Consider the following 20,357-nt stretch of genomic DNA (forward strand, 5'->3'; position numbering starts at 1 on the left):
GCTCCGCTACTGACCGAACCGGTACCGCCCTGGCCCTGACAGCTCCGCTACTGACCGAACCGGTACCGCCGTGACCGCTCCGGCACTGTCCGAACCGGTACCGCCCTGGCCCTGACAGCTCCGCTACTGACCGAACCGGTACCGCCCGCGCTCCCTCCTCCCGTGCCCGGACGCTTCGCCTCGGCCTTGCGGACAGGCCGCGGTGAAGGGCCGGTCCCGAGTGCCGCCGCGGGAAGCTCGGGCGGTTTCTCTTTGTTTTCGGGATTTCCTGTGCGGTCTCACCTGTGCTGGCTCGTGTGGGTACGCCCAGGCTCTTTTGCGTGTTCTGTTTGCCCTCCCCTTTGCGGCTTTTCCACCGAGCAAGCCCCTCGCTCTCTCTGTTCTGTGCTCTTGCTGAATTTCACCTGAACAAAGCCCTCTCTGGGCGCTCCTTTGGGTACAAGGCGCTGCAGAGGTCTTGACTAAACGTTCGGAGTAAGAACCCCTCTGTATTGTGAAGTGTTGCTTCAGTAAAAACAACAACGTATTTGGTACCATTCTGCAGGTAGAGCAGAGCCGTGTGGGGGAGGGCATGGTCATGGGACACAACAGAATATTTTGCAGGAACAAAGCTGATAATTTTTTTTTTCTGTAGGCTATTTTTGGATGTGAAGGATGGACTTCTCAGTGATTACTATTGGACAAGTACAAAATGTGCTTTCAGCTATGCAGAAGAACTTGGAGTGCCCTATATGGTATGTCAGGCAATAATATCAGTATAGTTAATTTTTAAGGTGTTTTTCCCCCCCTCTAGTTTCTTTGAAAATGCTTTGTCAGTTCTATGGCTTACCAGAAAGCAAAGAGATTTGTGCTTAGGACTAAACATATTGATGTTTTCTAAGGTTCAAATGAGAAAGTGCAAGAAAGAAACTTACATTTTGCTCTTATGTTCAAGTAAATTTTGCTTTTCTATTAAAACCTGAATGTGTGAGTCCTCTATTCACTGAGGAAAAAATTTGTATCTGGTGGTAAAGCCGTGTGGGTTTTTGTCCCTTGTCTCTGAAAGGTAAATTTAGTTCTTTATTGCAAACAAATGCTGAAATAGCAAAGGTGCTGGTTGAAGTCTGGCTCTCCAGTGTCTATAAGCTCTGTGCTCTTGTTTTTGTTTCCCTCTTCGTAGCTTGGATGTGGTTCAAGAGCCCGTTTCAACAAAATGTGATCACATATTCTGCAGGTAGGTTTGAAAACTTGCAAGTGCAATGCGATTTTTAATATCCATACATAATGGTTTTGGGTTTATAATTTTTAATTCCATATATACCAGCTTTAATTGCCATACATGCTTCTTCAGTGCCAATCATGTATGTAAACTGTGTTTTGGTAACTTCATGCATAGCTACTTGAGGGGAAAAAGTTCTGTGGAAGGAGAACTGCAGCTTACAGATATGCCAAAGGGGATCAATTAACTCACTGTAACACCAGAACAAGAATGCACACTTGATTCACTATGTGAATGTGCATACTCAGTTTTAGGGAAAATAATATCCTTCTCTTGTTACCATCACAAGTGTTCTTTTGTTCTAGGTTCTGCATGTTCAAACTTATCAGCAAGAAGAAAAAAGGTGTGGTGGAGTGTCCTCTGTGTAAGACTGAAGTTACCAAGAGGTGAGGAATGCATTTTTGTAAGGGGCTGGAGGATGAGGTGTTTCAACTCTGAGGAAAGACTAACAATAGACATAAAATATATTAGCATAAGAGTGAAATACAGGAGAAAAGGTGTTTTTATAAGTAAGCTGTCCGTTTCTAAAGGAGTAAATGTAGTATTTTACCTCAATGTGAGCTTTTTCCAGGTGATCACAGCTGAACATACCTCTCTTTACAAATGTCTGTGCTATATTGATGTTTAATCCTTGCAACTGATTTCTCTCTACTAAACCTGTATGAGAAAATTATATGTTCACTCTTGTGGAAGTTTCAACTCCCATAGTAAAGGTTGTTTGGGGGAATTGTGTTATTCCTTGGCAATATTTTCTTACTGTCTCATCTTCCATTTTGGAGTTCTACCCATTTTTTGGTTCAGCCAAAATTCTAGAGGTATTTATAGTCATTCTATAAACATTTATCCTATAACTGAACGGGAGTTCATTTGTCTTAAAATAACTGAACTTATGATGTTATTTCAGAAGTCTGAAAGAAAATTCCAAATTTAAGCAACTAATTGAAGGACTGTTGGAAATTATCCATGCTTTTGAGCTTGACACTGGAGTGAAGTGTAAGTCTTCTGAATGCCTGCCTCCAATTTTTTTTAAAATAAGTTTTGACATATCATGATTATTTACAAGGTATCCCATTTATTGTGCAGTAATAAATATGGGAGGAATTATCTAAAGGTTTTTTCCCTGGATGTAGAAACATAAATTCAATTAATTTTCCAGGATTTTCTTAGAAAAACCTCTTGAACAGTTTTACTGTCTGTTTTTGATGGTCTGTCAAGCCATGTTTAATCTGTAACTGTGTGGAAAAGTCCTGCTTTTGATTTTGCCCAACCTTGCAGTTGTAATTTGTCAAACAATCTCAGAGCCTGAATTAGCAGGTGCTGTAGCTGTGTTTGTTAACTCATCCCACTCAGATGGATCCTCAGGGAATCCAAATTTCCCCTTTCTAGAACTCAGTGCCTTGTTAAGGGTGTTGTTGGGGTACTGGCAAATCAGGCCTGTGCCTGTTTATATTTTGGTAAACCAGACATTGTGGTTGGGAGCAAATGGCAGTGTTTTGTATATTCTGCTATAAAAAATAGACTTTATTTTTTAATTCTTTTTAACTTGCTCAAACATTCTAAAATAACTAGAATTAGATCCTGCTTATGCTAGATGATCTACATAACCAAAATTGGTTGAGAAAATTAGTTGGCAGGATCAAGATTTTACTTATTACTTGATGAGCACTCAGAAAGAATAATCAGATTAGTAATTCAACAAGATTTCATTTTTGGATAAACATACTTTAGCTGTATATGCACTAAAGTGCACAGAGTCTGCATAAGTCTGTTTCATTAATAGATAGCACTTGAGTCATACTCAGTGTAAAAGTATTTATTTCTTTTGCCTAATAAAATCTTCTAGTTTTAAAGAGTGATCACTTTCCTCAAACTGCCACGGTGGCCACTGCTGCTGAGTCCCTGTGTACAGAAAGTTCTGTCATCCAAAGTAAGGGCTTCAGAAACAGGAGAAAAAGTGCTAAAGGCAATGGACAAGAAAACTTCACCTTGGTAACTATTTTTTTCCCATTTTATTTTTGTGGATTGTTTAAAAATGTGTTTGGAATGTGTATGTGTGCATATACATAAAAGAATTAAGTAGGAGGTTTTGGGTTGATCTCAGATTGTTGTTTGACCTGAGTGATACTCTGAACAAGGACATCTGTGTATTTTTGTCTTCCTAACCTACGTGAAAAAGATGTTTACATAAAATGACCTGAACTTGTACATAATATTGCCATAATACAGTCTGTTACTGAAACTAGGATTGAAATCTTGTTCCAGCTGCTTATTTCATGAGGTTGTCTACCTGTTTGTGGGGCTTTTACTTTTTTAGGGATAAGATCATAACCATGTCTTAGGATTCATAAGGCATTGCCCTGCTTGAGGTAATTGCTCTGTGTGTGATTGTCTGTGGCATGTTGTTTCTGTTTTCATCTGCTTAATGCTGAATAGAATGTTAGACAATACAGAATGTGAGATCAAACTGTTAATGATTTGATCTGTTAAATGCATGATACATTGTTTCTATTGACACATTTCATTACTGATGTCAGTGTGATAAATGACTTCTATTATATTGTGCATAGAAGCTACCAGTGCATATGAACTAAGTATTTATATGAGCCCCTGTTAAAGTTTAAATAGCTATGAATTTTTTTTAATACTCCACCGTTGTAAATAATTATTCCTTTCTATTTTCCTGTCAGCAGGAAGCTAGTGTGAATATTCAGCTTACAGATGCCAAAATGTGTCGCCCAAGAAACAAACCCCAGAAATCTGATTCTCAAAAGGGTACTTATATAGAGTTTGGTAAGATCTGTTGTAAATCCACACTAATTGATCCTATGTACAATGCTTGCAAAGTAACGAAAGGTGATTATGTTCAAAGTCTTTATAAACACTAATTTCTCCTTAACACCCAAAATGACAACAAAGGGACAAATTAAGGACACTTCAAAGTTAGTAAATCAAAAGGTTTTTTAACATAGTTTATTATATCATGGCAAATAATGTTGCTGTAGTGAACCCTTAAGCCTTGGTGTACAAGATCCAGAGAAGGTGTTTACAGATGTGCAAAAAATTATAGCTGTTACAGCTAAAGGTAGCCACTGTTTTCTGAAGAATGCTAAGCCTGTCACCAGTGCTTGAGATGAGAATGAAATCTGTTAGAGATGTTAAGATTTTTTTGCTCTCTGTCCAAGCTCTTCAGAATTTTATCTGGTGTTGACTGCTATGAGAAACAAGACAGATGCCATGCATAGCTTATTTTTTATGCTTTTCCTTCAAGGAAGGAATTGCTGCTTTTAACAGGTAGTTTGTTACCTCACTTTTTTATTTATTGCATCTGCCAGGATCAAGGAATCTGTGAGAGACATTTGAGTATATTTCTCTGACTTCCGGCTCAAAATTCTAAGTACTAATAGCTGTTTTTGTGCATAAATTTAGAAATTAGAAAGTAACTTTTAGCTAATTAACTCTTAGATACCAGTCTGTTACCAGTCATTCTATTTAAACACAGTTTTATGCTGGAGCCATGTAGATAGTTATACATATAAATCATTATAATTAAGTAAAATACTTCACAATTGAACTTGATTTCATCTGCTAAAAGTTGAAAGCATCTAGCTCTAGAAAGAAGTAGGCATGTATGTGATAATAACCACTGAATCTGGCAAGTCACCTCCCTCTGAATCATTCCAACCAGAGTAACAGATGATTTATTTTCAGGCTCTGAATCATCTGAAGAGTTTTTTAAACAGGCAAGCAAAATTGGGTAAGTAAAGGTGATTAAGGAATTCATATTTTCTAAAGACAGTAGTTCAGTATTCTCATTTCTTGTGTCCTTGTTTCTCAGCATAGGACTGATATAATTCTTAAGCTGACAGTTGGTTTCCAACTTTGAAGGCATTAGGGTAGAATGGGTAGCTGAATTCCAGCAGTTTGCCATATTACATGCTTTAAAACTGTTTTCTAAATGGTTGTGGACCTAGATTTTCCATAGAAAAGTAGGCACTGTGCTTTAGAAAGTAAATGCTAAATTCAGGGTTACAAGAAAGAATCTTTTAAAGATATGGCCTGAAACTCTGAAGGGATCTGTTGTGTTGAATGTCAATCATGCAGCTTGGCTTCTCCAGAAACTATTTCAGAGTGCAAAAAGGGAAAAAATAAGTGTCATTTTCTCTTCTGCCTATTATGGTTTTATCTCTAATGAATGTAGATTTCCTTTCCCAACAGGTTTGAAGACAAAGGATCGGTTCAGATTTCTTCTCAAGTAAGGCTGGAAGAACTTGAGAGTGCTGAGAAAGGGAATGAAAATTCTTGCAATGTACAAGACAAGCCGTGTGCCAAAGAAATAACACTACCAAATGTCATAGGTGTGTTGATATTTTGGTGACAAAGGTGATTAAGCTTGAAAGAGACCAAAAGTTAACATTTCTGTTTTCATTATCTGTATATATATATATATATATATATACACACATATATATACTTGCAGTCTTGTATAATGTAGTTCTGTTGATGCTTACAGCTAATACAAGACTATTTCTGTAGCCTAGATGACTTAAAATGTGGATGTTCTATGCATGGGATCAGAAAGGAAGAAAAGTAGCTTGATCAAAGTGCAAAACTTAATCTATTCTGCATGAGCCATATTACACATGAAAAGGCAGAGGCTGGTAATTCATGTAAAAATTTAGAAGAACATGTAATATGATCTTTCTGCCTTTCTCTAGAGGGAGATTTGTGCAGTGTAATATTCTGGTTGGGGGGAAATAAGAGCAGTTCGTTTAAAACAAAGTAGCCATAAAGCTTGTTATTGTGCTTGTGTGTGTGAAATGGAGGTTAATAATTTATACCTATAAATCTAACAGGTGAAAGTGATTTCTCAAAGGAATGCTTGGACAAGAAAAGCACTCAGAGCGTTGCTGTATGTGCCAAACCTGACCAAGTGAATGTGACTGAATCCCACAGTTCTCCTTTAAGTGCTCTTGCTGTAGACCTGCTCTCAGAGCAGTGTGACAGAATAGGTGATGCCAGTCCCATAATGAATGGGGACACATTATTCTTTAAGAGCACAGAAGAAGTGAATGAACAGCAAATGCAGTACAACAGTGAAAATCATGAGTTTGATTTAGAAGATAGCTCAGAAAGCAGGCTGGATAAAAGCAAGGAGATGGAGACTGAAGTACAAAGTATGGGAGCTGTAGAAGCATATGAACCTGAGAATGACTCTTTCCATGACAAAGAACTTCCTCTGGAGAAGCCACCTCAGCCAGAGGCACTTCACTCTGCCACCCCAAATAAAGTCTCCAAGAAGAGACTGAAGCAGAGCATTCAGAAAGTCAACGAGTGGTTTTCAAAAAGCAATGAGATTTTGTCTTCCAGTTCTTCCCTGGATGAATCTGCTGCATCAGCTGATGTTTCAGGTGAAGGAGATCTGTGTTTTTCAGATAAAGAGTCTTGTATTTCAGAAAAGACTGACCCTATGGCACATTCCATGGAAATTGCAGCAGTGGAAGGAAAAAAGAGGTGGTCAAAACAAACAGCAGAAAACATCAAAGACAAAATATTTGGAAGAACATACAAGAGAGGGAGAAAATCAAATCCCCCTTCTACCTTGACAGCCATTTTGCCTACTGGAAGAAAGGAAGATGTGGCTGCTGATAACTGCCAGAAGAATTTCAGCAAAGACAGACTCAAACGAAAGAGGAAGTCTGCTTGTGTCCTGCAACCTGAGGATTTCATCAAGAAAAAAGATACAGAGGAGGCAGATGGGGGCCCTCAAAACGTTAATAGTAGCCTTGGAGATGCTGAGAAGAAAAGATGTGATGAAAGTGTTGCTGTTAATGAGAGTCACCTCTCTCAGAATAGAGCAAGTAATACACTAACAGAATTTCAGGGAGGAGAAGAGTCCACATGGAAGAAAGGTACTGAGAATGTCACTGCCAAGCACTGTGATGGAGAACCAGAAATGCATAGCTGTGATCAGAAAAGCACCAGAAAAAGAGGTTCTGCAGCAAAAAGATGCAGGCATTCTAGTAGAACTATGTGTTCTTTACAGTTAGTAGTGGATAGAGGCTCTGTTTTCCCTGATCCAGCTGAGCCACAGATTGACAGCTATCCAAGCAGTGGAGAGCCCAGGAAAGCTGACTCTGAGCAAAATGCAGTCAGACGTAGCAGAAGGCTTCAGTTACTTTCTGAAGAAATGACAAAAGAAACGAAGAAAGGAGTAAAGGGAGCAAGGAAGAATAACAGTGATCATGGAAGGTGTGTCTCTGGAGACCAAAGGAATGTGGCAGCTCACTCTGCTGAATGCAAAGACCTGTGTGAGCCTCAAGATGAGTTGAGTTTCAGGCCAGTCACTAATTTGGAGGGAGGTGATCTGGAAGCAAATGAAATGCAGGTTAGGCTAAAGAATTTGCCTGGCACTGCAGAAACTGGAAAAAATCTGTTCAGTCCTTCACACCGGCCTTCAAATTGTGGTTCCACTGTGCCTGATACAGATTCTCAAGACAGTGAAATACTAGGTAGCCCTCTCCTCCTTCAACTTCCTTCAGTGTCTGGTGGGCAAACTGCTTCTCACCAGACTGAAGAGGTGTCTGAATCACCTACTGCTTTTCCCCAGGAGCCTGAGTATGATTTACAAAATGTTCCAGAGGACTTCAAAACTGAAAAGTTGCCAATGACTAAAAGTGTTTTGGAATTGACTAAGGAAGCTGAAGACAGTGATTTAGACACTCAGTATCTGCGAAATATATTTAGGCATTCAAAGCGTTCGTCCTTCAGCCTTTTTCAGACTCCCAGGCAGGCACATGCAGTGGAAGATCCTCCTTCTGATACCTTAAATCTGTCATGTGCTGCTCACGTAGAAAATAAGGCTAGCAAACCATTACAACCAGAAAGCTTGCATGAGGAGAAAAGAGCTGCTCAAAACTCGAGCAGGAATTCTGAGAAAGAGAAGCTTAGGGCTTGTGAGTTTGTCCATATTGATCCTGTGCCTTGCTTTGCTGTCAGCACAGGAGAACACAGGGATGACATTTCCCAGGCTGCAGAGGAAGGGACTCTGACACCAACAAGAACAGGGACTGCTCAGACTGAGCACAAAAATGGATTGCTACAAGAAGAGCAGGGCAATGAAAAGCCAGTGTCAAATGAGATAGAAATACAAAGTGAGTTGAGACAGAATCCCATCAAAAGTCATGGAAGCCAGAGTGATCAGAGTAACACAGAGAAGCATGATTCCAGACAAAATGATTTAAACTCAGTCCAGGAAATCAGCTTCAGTTCAGAAAGCAATCAGGCAGGAAAGACTGAAGTTGTTGATTTCAGAGGACCAATTCTACATTTTCAATCCACAGCAATGATTTGTCCTGCAACTTGTCAGCAAAGCCCTGCTGAATTCAGTTGTGAAGTCACTAGGACAGAAAGTAGCAAAAGAGAATGTGTAAAGGGAAATGAAGAACAAACATCCCAAACTGTTAGCACAGCAGTGCCCAAGTGTTCAGCTGCACAAGCTCTGGAAGAACCTCTCAGAGAGAATCATGATCTTAGAGGTTTGTCTGAAACCCCTGATGGTTTACTGTGCTCTGATACTGATATTGAGGACACCAGCTTATGTGAAACTGATAGGAAAGAGCAATCTGCAGTGTTTGTGAAAAGTGACAATGCCCTGGGGAAAGAGCTGCACAATAGAAATGCAAGTTCTGAGCCAAGATCTCGAGGCATTCAAAAATCCCGAAGACGAGTGCAGAAGCTGCCATCTTCAGATGAAGAGTCCTGTGAGGATGAAGACTTACCATGCTTTCAGACATTAATCTTCAGCAAATCAGCAAGCACACCTTTGCAGACTGATAACCAAATTACATCTTTGGTAGAGTCTCCAGTGGTAGAGTGTCCCAGCGTGTTGCCTCACAGTGTGAGTAATGATGACAATATTGTGCAGGAAGTGCCTGAAGCTGCCCTGTGTCATGTGTGTGTTTCACCAAGCCAGGAGTCAGAATGCTCTGTCAACTTATTTTCTTCCCAGTCCAACATGTCTGAAGAATCACCTAATGGAGCACAAGAACTCAAGAAACATTTGCCACAAGCTCATGAGTCCAAACAAATGAGCAGTGTAAGTGACTGTAAAGAAACTTCTCAGAATTGTATTGGAGGGCTGAAGACAACCAAAGATGAATGCCAAGAAGACCCAGACATGGGAGCAAACCTAGGTACAGACCAAGATTTTTCTCTCTGCAGCTATGTTTATAATGTCCTTAACACCAAAGTTTTTGGTGTCTGTATGGAAACTGTTCTGTATTTAGGGGGTGCTTCCTCTTCTAGAAGAATGTATCAACCTTAAACAATCAAACAAAAGCCTTCATTGGTTTATTTCCTGAAAACTATGTTCTTTCAGTTTTCTTTGTTCAGATCACAAATGAACAGAGTGGGCACTGGAGACTGACTGGTGGGAATTCCTGTTTGAGGGAAATGCTGGTTCTCTTACTCCAATGTGATCCTTATATTGTCAGCAACATTTCACAGCCTATCCAGACTTTCTCCCCAGAGGGAATGTTTGTTGAAATTGGCTGTGGAATTTTGTAGTGAAAATTTTGCCCTTTTTATGGCCTTTGTAAATGTTTAGGACTCTTTCATCCCTGTTGAAACATTGAATTCTGTTTACTTTGTCATGTGTGTGACATGGTATTCTCTGAAATGTTCTGTCCTTCTAACTTCAACATTCTCAAAACTTGTCACTTAAGTGTTATAGTTATTAGTTTTCTAAAACCTCTACGTGCTAAGAGTTGGTTTGTTGTTGTTTGGTGGGTTTTTTTTCTTTAACCTAGGGAGTTTTTTTTTCCACCTTCTTCAAGGTGAAGCATCTGGATCAGACAGTGAAATAAGTATTGTAGAAGATTCCTGTGGACCATTCTCACAGGGGGAAATCCTCACTACACAGGTGAGTTCATGCACTCAATGCTAGAAGCAGCTTGCATTCCAGGAGATAAGCAGCCACATGCAAGCTGGGAAGTCAATACAGTGGAAAACTTCTTTCATCATAATTCTTTGTCACTAAATTACTTCCAAAAGCATACTTAATGAAGAACTGTAGAGCTGCTTCTATGCCACTATTTGTCCAACTTTGCCTCTCCTGGTAACCTTACACTGCAATGACCACAGCTTGTTATGTCCTATTGGTTACAGGGCTTAATTGTGAGAAGTGTTAATTAATACATCTCCACACTTGTCCAATGCTGGAAATGTCAGCTCCCTATATTTAAAAGCTTTAATGCTAGGAATTTTAAGGATTTGGTGATAAGGATTAGATTTGTTACAATATATTTAGAAACACAGAGACTTGTCTTCTCTGTGTAAAGGTTAAATCAAATAATTCCTTATTAGAATATTATAGATACAAGTTCCAACAGGCAGTGTCTAAAGAAAGGTGTGTTCAGCAGTGTATTTTTTGTTAAAATCCTAAATGTTGCTCAGTGGCCTGACTATATATATAGAGTGATTTGGGCTGGGGGTTCAGTTGAAGGTTAGGGGCTTGTTTGTTTGTTTGTTTGGTTTGTTTTTTGTTTTGTTTTGTTTTGCTTTGTTTTGCTTTGGGGTTTTTCTTTGTCCTATGTAACTTTAAATCTTATGCCAACTCTCTCAGCATTATCAGCTCTATGGACTTTATGTATGTCAAAAGAAAAAGTTGAATTTAATTTTTGTGCTTTATGGGTGCTTCTTCTGTTTACAGCATCATTGTAAGATGTAGTCAGCTGGCAGGACATTGGTTCCTGCTGTAGCTTTGTGGATGGAGGTACTGGGATGTGCCTAGGCTGAAAGGGTTAATGGCAGTATGGGTGGGGGATTTTTGGGTTGTGGTGTGGTGATGGTTTTCTGTTAGCCTGGGGGTTTTCATGGGTTCAGTAACAAAGAGGCTCCACACGGTGCCAGTGCTAGAGCTACAAATGGAATATTCAGTTCTGTGGAAATTGCTTTACCATGTAAAGTGAAGGGTTTGGATTTTTAAAAATGTCCTTTGGAAGCCTGAGCTATTCTTATGAGGAGCTGCCTATGACATGTTTTTGATCATGCAATGTAACTTTTGAAGGGGAACATAAGGATGAATTTTATGAAATAATATTTAAATGATCTTTGGGGCTTTTAGTAACAGTGGAAAATGAAGACTCAATATAGTAATGAACATCATGGATTGAGCTACTAATGGAGTTCAGACAAAATTACTTTCAAATAAATTTGTGCAGGAGTTGTTTTCTGATTGATGAAACTGTGAGACATCTAAACTGAATAACATGAGTGGCAAAATGAGTGTGTGGTTGTTTGGGTGTTTTTGTTTCTGATGTGGGATGTGTGCACTATTTGTTACATTAAGTGCACCATAGTCACTTTTTGAACATGTGGCAAAAACTTAATTGAAAACTATTTTGCTATATCTAGTTTTCAAGTGTTTGTTAAAGAAATTAATCCTGAGTTTGCTTATGTTGGCATTCTTGTGCCTCTTTTGCAGCAAAAGAATGCTATGCAAAATAGCCTGATAAAACTTCAGCAAGAAATGGCTGCTCTTGAAGCAGTGCTAAAGCAGAATGGAAGTCAGAACTGTGAAGTTTTACCTGTCCATAGGGAGCTGCCACCTTCCAGTACTGAAGGAGCATTTGAAATGGAACAAACAAGAAAAGAAAAAAACAGGTCAATGGTTTTGTTTGCAGTTTTGGGAGCTTTTGTGTTTATTTCAATATTTTTTTAAAAAATCTTAAATTAAGTATCTCTGACCTTCTGGGAAATTACAATAGTTTCACTGTTGCTACATTTTTCTGATATTTAGAAAAGCAAAAAGGGTATTAAAATCAATTTCCTTCTCTCAAGGTCTCCAGAATTGTTGCTTCCATCTTCTAAATCCTCTTTAACAAAGAGATCAGATCTGGAGAAAGGCCCTGAGTGTGACAGTGTTCTAAAGAGCAAAACTCCCTCTGAAAAGACAGAACCTGTGCAGGAGGCAGTGCAAGAGCACAGGCAGTGTCAACTTGAAGCAGGTAACATTTAAGAGAAACCCAGTGCATTTTGATTTCTGGTGGTTTTCTCCTGTTCTTTTCATGTTTTTATATATCAGCAATATAAATATTTTCCTGTAAATCTATGATTTTAGTTTATATGTTCCTGGTCATTTTAAAAAGGTTTTACTGCTTTGTTTGTTAGCCCAGCTGTATGGCTGCACATCAAATGGTGTGTGACAGCATTTTGACAGTATTAGGAGTTTTTCTGTCTCATTTCTAAATTCAGACACTTGGACAAATATGCTGCTGAAAGTTTCACAGGTGTTCTAGTAGTTGTCTCACCTATAGATCAGGAAAAAGTAGTGATAGAGGTAAAGATGAAGTAATAAACAAAAGGAGAAGAGGAAGTAACTGCAGAACTTAAACCTGAAAGAGAGCAACAACTTTCTACCATGACTGCAAGAAGGAGATGCAATTTTCACAAGGAATAATTTTTCTTTCAGAAAATGCAGAGGAGCAGAAATCTGGGACCAGGCAAAACACTGCATCTGTCCCATCAGATCTTTCTGGAAATGAGACCCAGAGTCCAGATCACCCTTCCTCCTCTGTAAGGGATTTTATCCCTCAAACTGCAGAAGCCACAGGTGGGCCTGTTGTAGCTCAGAACACTGATAAAAGCTGTGGCCCAGGACACAAATGGAAGAGAAGTGAACCTGTACCTGTTCTACACAATCCAACTGGGAAAGAAAATGCTGCAAGTCCAGTTGTGACCAAGAGGAAAGAAATGTCACTTGTGGCATCAGGTCTAAATCACAGTGAGCATGTAAGGAAATTTCAGAATTTTGAGATCATTAGTTAATAATTCCTGATTGCCACTGTAGTCCTCAATCTCTAAGTACAATGAAACTAATTCTGGTAGGAATTGCAAGTGAGTAATGCAGCAACTTAAGTTAAATGTTATCACTCCTAAAACTGTGAGAATGATGCCTGTAATTTCAGTAAGCACAGTTAAGCTTAGTGAAATTTGAACTTTTCAAATGTTCACTAGTGTCTGGGGGAAAATCACATGATTGCAAAGCCAGAGACTTGTAGAAAGCCTTGGTGCTGAGGAGGGGCTGTGTGGGTGTTTGGTTCAGTCAGTGTTCTCAGATGATGCTGCTTTACCCAAACTCTGATCCTTAGTGAGCATTTCTGTAAGTAATTCTGAGCTGCTAATAAACCTGTTTCTGCACTCAGTTTCCAGAAGGATTTGGCTTTTGGGTTATAAAACACACACCAAGAGCTCTGCTTTACTTTAGCCTGTTAAATGGTGCCAAAACTGACTTAAGGAAATGTACATTCTGTGTGCCAGCACATGAAACTGTTAAAGTAACTATCCTATTCCATTATGCTTCTACAAACTGGGGCTGTTGGGGGGTTTAGAACTATTGCTAACTATTATTTTCTTAACTTCTTTTCAGCTCGTGGTCCAGAAGTTTGTGAAGAAAACTCAGAGCACTTTATCTAATCACATTACTGAAGGAACAACCCATGTCATAATGAAAACAGGTTTGTTGGGAGCTAGGGGACCAAATCCTCTATTGACAGACCATATAGAATTCTACCTTTAGTCTAACCAACAAACAGACAGGTCAGCAATAAATTTAATAAGTTTGAGGAAAAGGTATTGATTGTTTTCTCTATTGGAAGTTTTTTGTTTAAGCTTGTGAGTTTTCTCATTCTGTTTCACAGAATCAATGTGAGGGCAGTGTTCCCTTGTGTTATTGCTACTTGATATTTGTTTCTCCAGCTGCTTGGTTGATTTTCAGGTGTTGACAGCACACTACTGTGAAGTAATTCAGAAACAACCAAAAGAAAACCAAAATAGTTCCCAAAGTAGTCATGCTTTTTCTTGCCCCTTATCTTTATTGATTAATTTTAAGAAGGGCTAACAAGTGGTACACGTGATTAATTTCTGCTCATTTCCTTCAGTTTAGTAGGATCATGACATTGGATTTTTGGAATCTTTATATGGCTTTGATATTTTGCTGCTGCACTTAGCAAAAAATGTTTGTTTTTCCATACAAATACCCTGACCTGTGTTTTTTTGCTAATGGCAAGACTAAAAGAGTTCTTACTGTTGTTTGCTCTGCAGATAAGGAGCTGGTGTGTGAACGGACTCTGAAGTATTTCCTGGGCATTGCAGGAGGAAAATGGGTAGTTAGTTACCAGTGTATGTATAACTGGGTTTTTTTTGGAGATAAATAGTCTTTGCCCTTCTACCATGAATGCAGTCTTCACTTGTTACAGTAAAGAAAAAGAATCTCTTCATGTCTTGCCATCTGATGTTTTGCAGTGTTTCTTCTAAATACTTCAAAAGAAATTAAAATGAAGAAGCACAAACAAATAGCAATATCAAGCTTCTTACTCTTGTGAATACTTTTTCTGCTTTCAGATAGCCACACTGGATTGCTCCCCACCATGGCAAAAGCCTTTTGTCCCTCTTTTAATTTAATTTTTTAATTTAAATCTTTGCAATGCATGGCATCAATTAGTGTAGAATTAGTAATGTTTATAAATGTTAAAAAAATTCTTTAAGTACTTTCAGTGTTATACTGTATTCCTTTAGTACAAATATCTTCAGTAGTGGAAGAACCTTTTTACTGGATAAAATGACTTTTCTTATTTTGATCTTTTTATTTAGGGATAATTCAGTCTTTTAAAGAAGGAAGAATACTGGATGAGGTTAGTGTTTTACCTTGAGTGAAATGTCAAATGGTTAAGTAATGCTGTTACACAGTGGACTTATGAGTTTATTTCTATTATATAGACAAATATTGTCTCACCATTTAATATGGAATTCTAGCTCTGAAACCTGGAGTTCCAGTTTTACCAAATGCTAGGATCAAAAGCCACCCTCAGCCCTATGCATTCATTATGTTGAAGACATAATGAGTCCCTATTGTTTTTACCAGGTTACAGACATATTTTTATAAGTGTTCCAGTTGATATTAATAGACTATAGCATAGAGCAAAAGATCTATGCTTTGCTCAAGGAAATAGTGTTATGTACAGATAACTTCTATCAAAGAAGACTTTACTGATAAGACAGTTATAGTCTTGGAGTGTGCTGCTTCTTTTATTTAGTTTGCTAGACTACTATACAGTTTGACTATAATTTGTTTCTTTAAAAATTTCCTGGTGCTGCAGGGGTTTCATTACTCCAGCATTTCTCTTGCAAAGCCTTTTAATTCATATTCTGAACACACTCATAGATGTTCAGGTCTGAAATCTGACATCTCTTCCTGTTTTGAAGCAGAACTCTGGCAGCAAAGTGTTCTCACAGTCTCTGATTCCTTGCTTTTGTCATGTTCCAGGAGATCTTTGAAGTTCGAGGAGATGTAATCAATGGGAGAAACCATCAAGGTCCTAAGAGGGCCAGACTGGCCCTGACTGAAAAGGTACAAGCACATCAGGGATGCAAGCTCTCTCCTGCTCTGACTGTTTCAGATATGTGGCTCTGCTGGCTCAGTACCTGGAACTTCTTCCAATTTCTCTGCTATTCTGTGCACACAGAGTTGTACAAATTAAGCATTTTTCTCCATGAAGGGTGACCTCTGTCAGCAGCAGAGCAGATATTCTGAAGGGGCTCACTAAGCTTGGAGTGAATGCTGTCTGTTTATAATGTAGGGTTGGTGGTCTTTAATATTCTTCTGGTTTGTAGGTTACAAAGAGCTTTGGATATGCTTTGTGAAATAGGCATAACTTGATAACAAGCCCTGGAAGTGCAATGAAAACAGCATAAAAAGCATTAGCCTTTAAAAACCCCATATGACCTCTAACATGTTCCTTGCTTTTCAGATCTTTAAAGAATTTGAGATCTGTTGCTGTGGACCTTTCACTGATATGACTACAGGTGTGTCATCTTAGTGGAGTTGGATGAATGGTTAACATTAAAAAATATTTGGAGGGGCACTGTGCATTCACCAGAATTTTACATTTTACCACTTCCTGGATAATTTTTTACCTCTTTTCCTCTGGAACTTTAAAAATATTTACATGGGGTAAAGTGTAGGTGAATAATTTTATCCAGTTCTATCTCCAAATGCAGTGGAAATGGTGTTCTCTACTCTCTAGATGTCCTCAGACAACCCCCTGGCAATTTTGCTGCATTTCAAACTAGGCCTTTTATCTAGTTTACCTCTGATTCTCTAGCACTGAAGGAAAAGCATTAATGTCATGCAGTCTGGTAATTGTTATTGGTGCTCTTGATCACTGGTATTTGAGCAGTTTTTCATCTTCTGTCTTAGTAACAGTTGCTAAGTGTCCTTTTCTAGCAGTTGACACATCCTTATTGTTGCCTTTTGTCTATAGGAGCAAGTGTTAAAAGTGAAACATGACAAAGCTAGAAGTTAATATAAAAAGAAAAAGCTGTTCAGGATTGCTTAATTTTTTAATTTTAAGTTCTTATAAAGTATGTTTCAAGTTTTTGAAAATTTAATCTATAATTTTTCTACCAAAAATATTTGTACATGACTTCCTGTTTTTGTTATTTATTCAGGAGATACTTTCTGATTTGTCCAGTATAACTTTATTTTTGACTGGGTGAAATATACTCACATTTTTTGACATTTACAGTAATATCTACAAAGGATGCAGTGCTTTCACCTCCTGCAGTGATCCTCAACTGGGCTCTTACACTTGAGAGACTTAATCTTCTTCACTACCAATTCATCAAATTGGTGCAAATTAAGTACTTTGGCTACATTTTTTTTTTAATGAGAGATAATCACAGTTCTGACTTAATTTTTAATTTTCATTTCATGTCTTGCATCCTTATGATAAGAGGAAATAAATTTTGACTAAGTTTTGGGCATGCGTTCAGTGCCTTTTCTGGGTTTTGTTTTGTGCAGACCTGTCTAGGGAGGGAGGGAGGAGGGAGCTGATGTTCCCTAGCAGGTTTGGAAATGAAAGGACTCCTTTTTTTTTTTTCCTACTGAAGCTCACATCTCTTTTAAACGATGGTGGTTTGTGAATTGGAACAAACACACAAGGGCTTAGGGAATGTGAGATAACTGATTTCATCTGATTTCTTCAGAGCATCTGGAGTGGATGGTGGAGCTCTGTGGTGCCTGTGTGGTGAAGCAGCCTGACCTGTTCTCACACACAGCAGTAAGTACTGAGCAGTTTTTACCCTCTCCCTTTCCAGAGCTGTCTGCACAGCCTGGCAGTGCCTCTTGCTTCTAAGCCTGGCCAGCCTTCACTGGAACACAGACCCCCTTGTAGTAGAGAAATGATTAGTGTTGGCCAGATCACTAATTTGTCTTGAAATGAGCACTGAGCCACCCTTTCCAGCTCCCAAGTGACTGAGTATAGTTCCAGAATTTCTGGAGAGAAATCACAGCAGAATCTTTGGAACTAGTGTCTTTCTACCTCTAGTTCAATTCTTCTCTGAAGCAGAGTTAGCCCAGTTATTGCTCTCTGTAGATAGATATGAGAATTACATAAGGACAGACAACAATAGCATTTTACTTGTTTATCTTAAAATTCTAGAATTCTACTGCTGTTGTGGTTGTGCAGCCAGATGCTTGGAAGGAAAACGTGGATTGCAGAGGTAAAGCAACACTGTCCTGAGCTGCTGTCTGGTACACACAGTGTCTTTATCACATCTGTCCTTTTAATAGCTAAATGTCAGAGGGTCGTAGAGAAATCAAAACTCCACTGCATCTGGAATGGAAGTATGTCTTGTAAGAAAAATCTAGGAGGACAAAGTATACTGTCTCAAAAACCAGCCATGGCCTTAAAAGCTTCTCTGGTGAATGAAAACTATTGCCTCAGTTGTCCTCTGTGTATCATCAGCTTTACAGAAACTTTTCTAATGGAATAGTTTTTAAAAGGTGGGGAAGGATGTCCTTGGAGGACCAGTAAAGTCTAGGAGAAAGCCTCAGCTGGAACAAGATTCCCTTGGTCTGAAAAGGTCATGTTAAAAAGCTTTAACAGATGTCGTTTTGGATTTTTTTCTTTTAAGCAAAATGCTCGGGAGAAACCATGAGACTTTGAAAGTGCAAGTGTTCCAGACTGGCTCAGAGATAATGGGGTTCTGGAAGGAATGGGAGCTAGTTAGGCTGCAGTGAAGTCCAACAAAACAGTGGAGCAAGATGATGATGTAAAAAACCCAGCTGTTTCCATGGCACTGGAAAAATGAGAAAATAAAAAGATCCTGGAATGAGGAAGAACAGTCTGAAAACACTTCAGTAATTTTCTGTTGCTTCTGTCTTAATGAGACTCATTGATTGTCACATACTCAGTGTGTCTGGGCAGACAGGAACCAAAGCTCTGTCACTGAGATCCTAAATGAAAAGATAACAACTGCGTTTTTGTTTTTGATGTTCGTGTTGTGGTGCTCACTGCTTCCTGCTTGGCCAGTTTCCACAGAGCTCTCCTCTCTGGAGCAGCAGCATTACCTGCCTTGCTGGAGGGAGTGGTAGTGCCACATCTCTGCTCTAGACTTCTGGTTTTTATCATTTCAAAATGTCACAGATGAGGCAAACAGCTTCTTCTGGAAGACATCAGTGGACTCGCCTTTAGCTTGTTTGGAGTCCCGGCTAACAGCTGCATCATTGATTTGTGTCTTTGTGTTGCAGCAATCCACCAGCAGAGCAATGTTGCCGTGGTAACTCGGGAGTGGGTTCTGGACAGCGTGGCTTGCTACAAGTGCCAGGAGTTCAGTGCTTACCTCGTGTCCTGAGAGTGAACAGCAGCTCTCCTTAGTAAAATTACTTACACAGCCTGAAGGTGGAGTTACCCACTGTTCTTTAAAGCTTTATGTTAATTTAAAGAACTATGAGATTATAAATGTTAAACAATTTTTTGAAGTTAGAAAATGTAGCACATGGCCTCCTCAGAGAAATGGTGATATGTTATGTGCCACTGCAGCCAGTTTCTGTTTAGGTACTTGGGGACATTTTGGAGAGAGTTGTTTAAAAGAGGAATATTGGGCTTGGGGTTTGAATTTAAACATACCTGTACTCTGGAATAACCTCCGTATTTTCATTTTGCTTAAATACAAATCCTGAATACTATTTTGTGTTTATTAATGTATCAGCCTTGGCCATGGATGGATTATGGTTGTGTTGAAAACTCTACAAACAGCTTTCCTGTTGTGCAAAGTTCCAGCTCACCCTAACCAGAAACACTGGCCACAGGTATGGTCCCCAGAATGGCAATGATTGAGACCAAACAGAAGGCAAGGCTTAAAACCAGGAACCTGTACCAGTGCTGTCAGGCTGATTTCTGTGTGTGGCACTGTGAAAGGATAATGAACAGATGCATTTTAGTATCCTGGTGACCCATGATATGCCCAATAAGAATCTGCTTCTAATAGTCCCTGCTTGCAAAATGAGGCTGCAAAGAAACTGTTCTTTTTATGAAAGAAAATATCTTGCTTGTTTCTGTTGCTAAGCAATTCAATTTCATACCTAATTTTGTACTTTGAGACCAGAACTGCTTGTTTAAAGAGAAAAAAAAATGCAGCTAAGTTCAGAAAATTGTTTTCCAATAAGATGCTGCTGTCTCAGAAAGTTACAGAAAGTATGTTTATAACTATTTGAATGCACAAAAGAAATAAAATTATTTTGGCAAGTATTTACCTAGTTGTTTAGCTTTTATGTGAACCAGTCCCTCAGTCTCTGCATTGAGGCATATGTGAAAAAATACCTTAGTCCAACCTTCTGAAATGGGGAAGGAAGTGGAGACTTACTAGAGAGAGTAAAAAATGTGAGAATTTCAGAGATGCAATCAGAATTGCAGTTGCAATAAATCTGAGGAGTGAATGTGTTACCAACTTCCTTACAGCTGCCAAGTGCAGGTAGGCTGATCAAGCATTGCTGCTGGCAGTGTGAGAGCTGGAAGCATTTGCTCAGCTGCCACATGCTGCTGTTTCCTTCTGTGTGACAATATTCCATAACTACCAGGCTGCTCAGAACAGCCTCACTTTCAGCCTGGTGCTTCTCTTATCTCTACAGCCCATGCTGGCAGTGGGTATTTTATAATCTACATTTCAAAGGACAGCTGGAGGCAATGACTAAATACTGCCTGTTAGATGCAAGGAAAAGGCCAAGCAAAACTGTTTTGCTTTGGCCATTGTGAAATTG

At 39.0% G+C, this 20,357-nt stretch overlaps 1 protein-coding gene across 1 annotated transcript; it reads left to right on the forward strand.

Annotated features, from left to right (window-relative positions):
• The first annotated feature begins 654 nt into the window (after positions 1 to 654).
• On the forward strand, positions 655 to 19,761 carry BRCA1 (BRCA1 DNA repair associated). Its single transcript, XM_062508394.1, has 21 exons — positions 655 to 734; positions 1,160 to 1,213; positions 1,564 to 1,644; positions 2,163 to 2,251; positions 3,102 to 3,247; positions 3,946 to 4,048; positions 4,967 to 5,012; positions 5,474 to 5,613; positions 6,112 to 9,450; positions 10,093 to 10,178; positions 11,742 to 11,920; positions 12,098 to 12,264; positions 12,729 to 13,048; positions 13,686 to 13,773; positions 14,360 to 14,437; positions 14,909 to 14,949; positions 15,582 to 15,665; positions 16,066 to 16,120; positions 17,303 to 17,376; positions 17,758 to 17,818; positions 18,849 to 19,761. The coding sequence occupies exons 1-21, from the start codon at positions 655 to 657 to the stop codon at positions 18,950 to 18,952; spliced, it is 5,415 nt and encodes a 1,804-aa protein (XP_062364378.1). The 3' UTR covers positions 18,953 to 19,761.
• The last annotated feature ends 596 nt before the right edge of the window (positions 19,762 to 20,357 follow it).

The sequence above is a fragment of the Cinclus cinclus genome, chromosome 24 (assembly GCF_963662255.1).
Source record: "Cinclus cinclus chromosome 24, bCinCin1.1, whole genome shotgun sequence".
NCBI lineage: Eukaryota > Metazoa > Chordata > Aves > Passeriformes > Cinclidae > Cinclus > Cinclus cinclus.